At 33.5% G+C, this 10,631-nt stretch overlaps 2 protein-coding genes across 3 annotated transcripts in view; one reads left to right on the forward strand and one right to left on the reverse strand.

Moving 5' to 3' along the window:
* Positions 7-1,336, forward strand: LOC104776323 (membrane-anchored ubiquitin-fold protein 6-like). The gene is made up of 3 exons (XM_010500363.1): positions 7-185; positions 639-809; positions 985-1,336. Exons 1-3 carry the CDS (start codon positions 53-55, stop codon positions 1,038-1,040), a joined length of 360 nt encoding a protein of 119 aa, XP_010498665.1. The 5' UTR covers positions 7-52; the 3' UTR covers positions 1,041-1,336.
* The window catches only part of LOC104776324 (centromere-associated protein E-like), a 9,589-nt gene continuing 4,921 nt past the window's right edge, over positions 5,964-10,631 (reverse strand). Inside the window, exons 7-11 of one of the 2 annotated variants that reach the window (XM_010500366.1) lie at positions 7,626-10,619; positions 7,164-7,319; positions 6,878-6,979; positions 6,654-6,796; positions 5,964-6,536 (exon numbers count right to left, since the gene is read on the reverse strand). In XM_010500366.1, the coding sequence (XP_010498668.1) occupies positions 6,260-6,536; positions 6,654-6,796; positions 6,878-6,979; positions 7,164-7,319; positions 7,626-10,619 (3,672 nt within the window). In that variant the 3' untranslated portion in view covers positions 5,964-6,259. The remainder of the gene's footprint in view (positions 6,537-6,653; positions 6,797-6,877; positions 6,980-7,163; positions 7,320-7,625; positions 10,620-10,631) is intronic. The other variant, XM_010500364.1, reaches the window with a different exon arrangement.

Genomic DNA, 10,631 nt, shown 5'->3' on the forward strand with positions numbered 1-10,631 from the left:
TTTTTTTTTTTTTTTTTTTTTTTTTGTTTTCTTGGGAAAAAATTGAAAGGAGATGGCTGGTGATGAAGATTGGGTAGAAATCAAGTTTAGACTCGCAGATGGTACTGATATAGGTCCGAGCAAGTTTGATCAATCTATGACTGTTTCCTCTCTTAAAGAGAAGATCATTTCTCTATGGCCTAAAGGTATTAAATTAATCTTATCTTCACGTTTTTGATGTTTGATTTGATTGTTTGATGGTTACTTGGTTTAAAGTTTCTGCCTTTTCCATTGGGGGTTTTTATTGTATACAGTTTTTGTCTTCTTCGATTTTTGTTTCTGCAGTTGTCTAATGGATAATGATTGGGCTAGTCTAGGTACTGAACTTTGTAAAGTAATGAGAATTTTAAAGATAAAGGTGAAAGGTTTAGGTGTTGTTGTATAAAGCTACTCTAGCAACTGATTTTTGGCTAATAAAACTAGTTTGAGATTGATGAATGTCTCACATTGTATTTTTATTCATGGATTTTTGTGTGTGTGTTTTGGCCTTATTTGGGATATGTTGTTGCATTTTACAATCTTCTGTGCTGTGGTTTTCTACTACTTAAAAGGTTGTGTTGGAAGTGCTGCATATTCAAGTGTTTTTACTATTTTGACAGATAAAGAAAATACTCCAAAAAGTGTAAATGATGTGAAGCTCATCAATGCCGGGAAAATACTGGAGAACAATAGGACACTTGCGGAATCCAGGCTTCCGGTTGGGGAACTTCCTGGAATGATCATCACTATGCATGTTGTTCTTCGCCCTCCTTCGCTAGACAAAAAGACCGGTAAATTTTCCCATACAACAATATGTTTCCCCTGAGTCTGTAGTCGCTTGCAGTTATGGTTTTCAGATTCCTATTTCTATGTATATTCCCATAGGTTTTGCTGCTAATTACTCTTATTTGATAGATCATGGTCATATCATCTCACTGTCTGAAATCTTTCTGTCTTTTTTTTCAGAAAAGCTGCAGAATGATCCACCGATTAAGAATCGCTGCATGTGCACCATTTTGTAGCTGCAAGTAAATTGGATCATAGAGAATTTATATCCTTCATGATAATGGCATTGGTTGATGATGCTCCATGGAACAGCTTCTGTAGCTTCAAACAAGCTTTGAGAAGTTCCTTCCTTCAGTACAAAATGATTGGCATAGACATAGAAAACAAATGATCTTCATTAAAGAATTTGGTTCCATGTGTGTGGTTGTTAATTTATTTTTCATTTGTTTTTTCTGTCAAAAATGGCTCCACAAAATGTACTACGATTCTTGAAGGATGGTTTTTCGTATAAGTTATAATGTTCGAAGTGATTTGTTTTCAGAATTATAAGAAAAAGATGTTTTATGAATAAGAGATAGAAAAGAACTCAAAACATAATTAAAAAAAAAAAATCAAATTTATTAAAAACTCTACTTTTAAAACTCTTAAACAATGAACCAAATTCTATGGCTCGTGTCACCTAAGTACTATAGCTCATCTATATTTTCCACATGGTGTACTTGAAACGGCACAATGGACAAACTTGACTGTTGGCAAACCACTCGAGGAGACAGCCATCGTCAAACTCGTGTCCACAGGGTAAGGTCACGATTCTTTCTCCCATTTAAAATGGATCAAAACATATTGTGCACATGTCTTGTTCTCGTATACTTTCCTTGGCAAAGACTCAACCGCAAACTTACATGCCGGTGTACACCGGATGTCATCAATGGTTCTACCATCAAATGAGACTTCAATAGTTCTGTCATCAAATGACATATCCTCTCCAAATATCGACCGGTCTTCCAATGATCGCCTATACTCGAAATACAGGGCATGCACTTCCATCGGGATAGGAGGATTGAACTTGAAGGTAATATAAAATAAAAATGCACAATCTGGAAAATGCACATACATATATAAAAGCTATATACAGTACATCATATTGACATGCTATTCAATAATTATGTAGAGAAACTAGAATTATTATTTTTCTCCTTCGAAATATAATATTTTTTACAAAAGAATTTTTTTTTTCATTATTATTTTTTATTTGTCAACAACAACAATACATTACACAGGTAGTCAACCACGATTCAGAACGAAGAGAAATTTACATTATTTTCTTTGATCTTATTTCATTGTTGTCAACTAATAATTAATATTTTTATCATGCATTTATGCTAACGAAATTCAGATGTAATTCTTCAAAATTAAATCCCATCCTATAGTGATGTTTTGCCGTAATAACCACAAAAGTATTTTATCATTAGAAGAAAATATGTTTCAGATCCATACTATTTTGTATTGGTGTTATTGTGTAGATATTAATTCTCTTTTGGTAGAGCTACTGAAATCTGGTGTTGCCAAACTCACGCAGTCACGCTCTTGGGTCTCGAGTTCTTTTACCATTTCACAGTTAGTAGTTATTTATAATCTATATATACATTTTTTAAATACATTTTGGGTTCTACCCTTTTATTTGTACTTAGGCCCCGTTTGGTAACGGCTGTTATTTATGACTGTAAAGACTTTAACTTTAAAATTTTAGCTATAGAGAATTTGACTGTAGATGCTTTGACTGTAAAAACTTTAACTGTTAAAATTTGATTGGTAACAAATACTTTTAAAACTGAAGCTGTTACTTTTATTATTAAAATATATTAAACTGATGATAATGAAAAGAAAAATAATTATTATTGAAATGGATCTTAAAAGAAGGAGAAAAAAATAAGAATAATTAATGTGTAAAAATAATTTATGTAAGAGTTAAATATAATCTTTTAGAGAGCTTTTAAGTATAATGGGAAGAGAAAAAATTAAAATTTTATATTTGTTTAATTTTATCAGGCTTTAAAAAATCTGGGAAAACAAAGAAGGAAAAAAAAGTGACTTACAAAGCTTTAAGAAAAAATAAAAGTAAAAAAAAATCTGATTGGTAAATAAATGGATGTCAAAGCTTTAATTTTTTTAAAGTCTTAAAAGTTTTTTACCAATCAGGGCCTTATTTACAAAATTAATCCCTAAAATTTTTCCAAAAATAACATTACTTCATATTTTGTTTCCTAAATATTTTACATACCACATTCCAACTAATAAAATACAGCATAATCAATATGGAAACCGAATATCTGGTATATTTAACCACACTTTTAATTTTGTATTGAAGATACTCTATCTCTAAATTATTTACAATCAAAGAAAACAACAATTTGATTCCTATTTTGTTTTTCAAAACATCTGAGCTTTGATTCTTAATATAAAAAGAACTTCGATTCACATTTATTTAAATATTAAAAATATAAACTTAATGAAATTTTAAAATATTACCAATATGTAAAATTACAATTTTTTAAGAATACTATATAATATGGTTATATAGTAGATGAGTTATAAAGAAGAGATGTTGGAATTAATAAAATTTTAATAAATTTGTGCTAACAAGGGTTAAATCCTCATTTTATTATTTGTCAACACTATTAATATTAGAATTTACATATAAAAAATAAAGTTGATTCAACTAAGATTGTGTAAAATAAATAAATTATTAGGAAAATGTGACTTAATCATAGCGTATAAATGACGTACTATGTAATTAGATCCCTAATATTTTGTTATAATAATTAAAAATCAAAATAGAATCTTAAACACTAAACAAAACAAACTAAATATAACAAACAAAATGATCATAAAGTATATTGTGGGTTAAAAATTAATATAAACATTCAGCCGCACAAACTGTCGGGAAATTTAGTTATTTCTTTATTTAAAAAACATCTAATATTTAACTAATATATATATATATATATATATATATATATATATATATATATATATATATATATATATTATATGCACGCGGTGTAACGCGGGTTAAAATCTAGTATAATGATACATGCTAAATCATATTACAATTAGTAATTCATGCTAAATCATATATTACAATTAGTAATAACGTTAAATTAGTAGTTTTTTTTAATAATAATACATGCTAAATCATATTACAATTACAGTTAGTAATTCAGAACCACAATATTACAATCAAATCTCCCAACCTAAAATAAAATGAATTGAGAAGAATACTAGTAATCGATTGGTTCGGAACTACCAAACCAGAAACTGAATTAAATTATAAAGTTGGTTTACAAATGCTAACACTCGTCATTTTAAAGAAGTAACGGGCAGGCACTCTCAAGAACGCACTAAACTTCGCTGTCCAACATGTTTAAATTATACAATTGCATCCAACATCTATATATACATTTTTCGATACATTTATGAATCTAAGTTCATACCAATTAATGTCATTGGCACTAAATTTTAAAATTATATTTTACTTTAAATAATATTAAATTTGGAATCTAATCGAAGAATATTTTCTCCTATTCAAATTTCCAAAAATATTGGACCAACACCCATTAGCATTAAATATTTTTATATTTAATTAATCCATTCTCTATAAAAAAAATATACTAAACGTTAATTACAATTGATTTACCATAGACAATAATAACAGCCGAGATTTCCGATTAAACTTCATGTAGACTATGGAAATTATACACTACATATAAACCATTACATGCATACAATAGAAATTATACACTACATAATATATAGATGTAAAACTATAGTAGATTTAAAAAATACAAAAGATATCATTTACATATATAGTTAATATAATAAATCAATTTTATTTTGCCTTTCTAAAGAAAAAATATAGCCCGTAGTGTATCACAGGTCAATATCTAGTGTTTTAAGATAGTCAAATAAAAAAAAAATTATAAATTTTTATTAATTAATGTTAATAAAAACTATTGGTTAATAATTATGAGCCATAAATAAATAATGCATTTATAACTAAATATATATTTTTTTTAATTTGTACAAAAACTCTACAAAATCAATCTTTTTAATACAAAGATGGATTATTGGTAAATGTTGATGAGTCATGACTTAAAATTATAATATTAAAAGAGAAGTACAAATAAAGAATGTCTAAAATTATGACGAAGTTGTAGTGTATTACAAAGGTGTAGTCGAAAGGACTAGTAAGCTTGGTTTAGTAACCTACATACGGGAAGATACTAGCTTTCCTTAGAAGCATCTCAAGGTAACCAATGATTATGCATGTTTTCCACTTGTTGCAACGTCTGCTATATATAAATAAATCATCATGTTGCAATCCATTTGTCAATCTAGATCTTATGGCAATTGGAGGACGCATATGCTGAGGAAGAGGAAAACTGTTGGGAAATTCAGCCATGTACTCTCACAGTCTCTACAACGTCTACACATAAAAGAAATATTGAAGAGTTCAAGTTGTTTGGAAAAATTATCTCAGCTCAACAAGATTCCGTGAAGAGGTGTAAATGTTCTGTTTCTCATATTTTAGATACTGCTCAATGCTCTTGGTTTGATATAATATGCAAATATTTTCAGCAACAGTAAGATAACATTATATCTGTGTATAATATGGGGTTTCTAAACGATACACATCACTATATTTTATCTCCAAACTCTTTAGTTTTCTGTAAATGCATGGCTGGATTCTGCCTTTTTCCTTGCTTCGTTCCCATCAATGGCATCTTGTAATTTCATCAGAATCTCCTCACTATGCTTCTTGGACATGGTCATTTGATATTGAAGTCCCTGCAGCTTGGTTTCATACTGTTCTTTAATGAAAATGATTCTCAACGACGATGTCTTTTCACGGGAACGATTACACTCAGCTTCATCATTCCTTCACCTCTTTCAAATGATTGGACAACCTGTTGAACTCCGCTGATTTCCAAATCTGCTCAGAGAGCTTCTGAGTGAGGCCATTGCACCTATTTTTCAGTGTTTCAAGCTCACTCGCACCTTTTCCACACAGCCCAGTTAGTATATCTTTTAGTATCTCAACTGTAGGTTCCGCCTCTGCCTTTATATTATTAAGCTATCTATAACTTGAGACCACTGTCTGGTTTGATATATTATACAAATATATTCAACAACAGTGAAATAACAGAAGTTTTACTAGTAATGAAGAAGCCATGCCACTATATCTGTGTTCTCAACTACGCTTTTCATTCATTTAACTAAAGAATATGGGGTTTTCTATACAATACAGAGAAGAGATACATGACTTCGAGATCCCCCATATCTTGAATAAAGAACAATTATATTAAGCTATCTATAACTCGAGACCACTGTTAGAACTTGGACTTATTCAACATTCTTGGAACTTATATACATAGTAGTAAGTAACATCTGTGCATTAATGTTCACCAAGAGTTGCTGACGATGAGCGGTTCAAGAGCATAGCCTTCTTTGATGCCCTAACGTTCTTCAGAGTCATCATGAGCTTTTGTCTCTCCCCTTCAACCTCTGCAAACTTGAGGCTTAGCTGAGAATAACGGTCATGCATTTCCCTAAGCTCTGTCTCCATAGATGAATACCGGCCTTTGGTCTCCAGCATTTCTTCAATTAGATTGTTTATGTCTCTGAAACTCTGGAAGATTGCTTCGTCATCGGTGTGTTGCTTCAAGAAAGAGCTGCAAATTGAGGCAAAAAGGAATAAGTTCAACGTCTAGTATAGAGTTTGACTCGTTCCTGCAGTATCTTGGTTTTACAAAGGCGAAAATAAATAACAGAATCTTGGATTCATGTACCTCTGGAAATGGATGGTTGATTTTTTCTTTCCACGCAATGCTTCAGCAAGTTCTATCTCCAGTGCAAGAACCCTTTCCAATGCGTTTCCGCAACTGAAGTTCTCATGAGATAGAGGGAAGATACTTTGCAGTTCTTCTTTTGCCTGTTGGAAAGATGATCATAAGACTTCTGGACACACATGCTTCAATATATATTACAATCTCTAAAAGGTAAACATCCGCACCTGACGCAATTGTATAAGCTCCTGTTCCAAACCCGGAAATCTGGCGTCTGAATCATTGTCATCTTGAGGTTGAAGCAGATTCTCATTCTTCATCCGTTCTAGCTGTAAAGAAGACAAAAGAAATGATCCAGTGTCACAAACATAAAATTGTTCTGCAGATACTAACCAACAAGTAGACATTGTGAAATAAAAAATTGCAATCCAATCCAACCAAAGTCAGATATTAATACATCCAATAATTTTAACTCCACTCATTAGAAATTTTAACCAGCAATCCAAATATTACCTCATTGTTCAAGTGATCCATGCTAGACCTCAAAGTCTCTGCCCTGAAATTATTATTGATCAAAGCAAGGCTTTCTTCACTTTTGTCCAGCACCATTGCTTCTCCAGAAGGTAATTGGTCTCCGTTTCCGTTTACATTGCTCAATTGAATAGCACCCTGATGAACAATAAACATACATTAAAAGGTGTAAATATAATAAGCATAATAAACAACTAATCATAGCAGCACCTTCTTTCCCATTGAGTCACAGAAAACAATATGCCTAATATGTAACTAGGGAAATATTTACAGATTACATCGAAATACGTAGTAGATTAATCACGTAAACTAGTTACGCATAACATTTCATAAAGATGGAGCAGAACTTTAACATGACTGGTTGGAGCAGAACTAATTTTAATGATACCATGAGCTTGAAGAAATCTAACTTCCAAATAACTGCTAGTTTGACCTGATAGTTACCTCAATGTTTGACCTGGGACTGATGGTTCCCACTGTGGGAACAAAACAAGCACCATCCCTTTGCTCGTGGTTCATCAAGTCGCCTGAAGACAATGCAGATATATTCTTATCAGCCAACTCTGATACACGATCATCCATGCTCAATCTATCATGTTCTCCCCTCTCAATATTTTTATGAGAGCTGTAACGTTGTACTAGTTCTCTCAATGATTCTAATTCTTTGGCCATTTTCAAGTTTTCCTCTTTGCATTGCTGCAGAAGAGCTTCAAGCCTCTGTTTTTCTTCTTTGCACCACTCAAGACTTAATAATGAACAATCCAGCTCAGCCTTCATCATGTCATAATCCGTCATTTTCTCACGTTTATCATGGATAACAGATTGTCGATCAGCCTCCAATTCCAATATTTTATCTCCGAGCTCTTTAGTTCTCTTAAAATGGCTAGATTCTGCCTTTTTCCTTGCTTCATTCTCATCAATGGCATCTTGTAATTTCATCAGAATCTCCTCACCATGCTTCTTGGACATGGTCAGTTGATATTGAAGTTCCTGCAGCTTGGTTTCATACTGTTCTTTGATGAAAATGATTCTCAATGACTCCTGCTGTGGAGTTAGCGGGGCTTTATAGTCGGCCTTTTCACGGGCACGATTGCATTCAGCTTCAGCATTGTCCTTAAGCTCTTTCAAATGATTGGACAAGCTTTTGAACTCCTCTGTTTTTAAAATCTGCTCAGAGAGCTTCTGAGTCAGATCACTGCACCTATTTTTCAGTGTTTCAAGCTCACTGGCACCTTTTCCACACAGCCCAATTAGTTCGTCTTTTAGTATCTCAACAGTAATTTCCGCCTCAGCCTTTAACACCGTCAAATTTTCTATTTCTTCTTCATGCACAACCAACAAAGATTTCAACTGTTCGACCTCATCAGCACATAAGTTTCTCTCAGAGGAACTTCTTTCTGCATTCTCATCCCTAGTTGCGTGCTCTTTGAGTTCCACTGACATTTCATGATTTCTATCAGCAAGAGCTCTATTCTTAGTCATGGAAGACTCTAGTTCAGAGTTTAAGACTTCAAGACTAATCAATAACTGATTGTTTTCTTCCATATACCGCGTTTCGTTGACTAGACAGTGGTTAAGGGCAGATTCCACATCAGTGTGCTTCTTTTGAAACTCAAGGTGGCTCTTAGAGCAGCAGCTAAGTTGTTCTCCAAGGTCATTAATACAGATCTCAGACTGGATCTTTGTAAAAGTAAGCTGAACATCTGCAGCCACTAAACATTGATAAAGTTCTTCTATAAAAGAAGACTCTCGATGAGCATTTCTGACATACTCTAAACGTTGAAAAGACTTTTCAGATTCCAGCTCAGCTACCATCTTCTCCAAAAGTTCCACTTGAGATTTTTGCAAATCAAAGTTCTCCAACAACAAATGCTTTTCATCTAACTCAGAGGCGAGTTCTTCAACTCTGCTGTCTAAGTTGTCTCTCAAACTTCTCTCCATTTTCAGTACTGATTTTACAGAGTCGAGATCTGCCAACAACTTTATATTAACATTCATATGCTGAGCTCCTATATTACGAGAGTCATTGAACGCATTCAGTACCTCACAATGTTCCTTGTGGAGCTTTTCAGCATAAGTCTCCCATTCAGTTCTTGTGAAAATAACCTGGATATCTGCTGCTACTGAAAATTCCATCATTTCAAGTAACTGAGATTCCAAATCGGAAATATATGATGAATCACGATTCAAGCTTCTCAGAGATGTTCCATATTTTGTTAGACAAAGAGCGTGAGTTTCCTTCTCCAGCTCCAGATCGGACACCATTTGCTTAAGACGGACCAACTCAGAGCTTTGCTCATCAAAACTCATCAATTTGGAACTTTTCACAAGCAACTGCGACGTAAGATCTTCCATTTTAATTTCTAGTTCCTGCCTCAAGCTTTTTTCAAGTCCCAACTCGTGGTCACATGTTGTCTTTAAATTTTCAAGCTCACGCACAAGACCCAGCGTTTCCTGAGATTTATCCTGAAGAGAATCGAGAACACGTTTTTTTTCCTCAGCCAGTTCTTCCACAAGCAGCTTAGTTCTTCCATGTTCAACAGCTACAGAGCTTAATTCACTAATCTCTTGACCAAGTCCCTCATTCTTGGTAACAAGCAGATGCATTTCATTCTCAAAATAGCCAAGACGAGAAAGAAATTCCATGTGACGGCTCTCATAGTTTTGTTCAGCTTCAGTAATAACCTTCATTTTGTCCATGATAGACTCAGTTTCCAACTGAAGTCTCTGGAGGAGGGCAGTGGAAGCTTCTAGTTTAGTGACCAGAAAATGTACATCATTCTCATGCTTCTGCTTGAGCTTCATAACATCAGACTCAGCATCCCTTACATATGACTCTGCCTTGGATTTTTCTTTCATCAGATCATTGTTCTCTGATATAAGTACGAAACATTTTTCACATATCTTACACAGGAATTTATCAAGCTGCTCTGTTAAATCATGGGACTCCAAATCAAGATCCACTCCCTCTTCCCACAGGGGCAACGAAACAAGTTTTTCATTGTAGCAGCCTAACGTGTTTCTCAACTTGTCTTTCAGACTACTAAAGTTTTGCTGTAGATTTTCATTTGCTGTGACCAGATCATCAAGCTTACCTCTCACAGAATCAAACTCAGCCTGCACAGCAGCAAGCCTTGTCTGAAAATGATTTTTTTCCAGCGCTTCTTTCTCCATAAGCCCTGTAAGCTCTTTTTTCTCACAAATGCATGTCTCATAAATGGTCTTCCAATTCTTGGACTGCAACACTGGAGATTCAAGTTCATCAATCTTTTGCAGAAGGATAAGGTTCTCCTGAGTAATATTCTGCAAACTTGCTTCTACAATTTGATTCTGCATAGCTACAGAATTCCATTTGGCAATGCATGTGGTTTTCTCCTCCTCCAGGGAGCAAACCTCGTCCAAAGTAATATCCAGCCTCTGCTTCAACATTTCCTTGGCCTCTGTTGAAAG

The sequence above is a fragment of the Camelina sativa genome, chromosome 3 (assembly GCF_000633955.1).
Source record: "Camelina sativa cultivar DH55 chromosome 3, Cs, whole genome shotgun sequence".
NCBI classification, from domain to species: domain Eukaryota; kingdom Viridiplantae; phylum Streptophyta; class Magnoliopsida; order Brassicales; family Brassicaceae; genus Camelina; species Camelina sativa.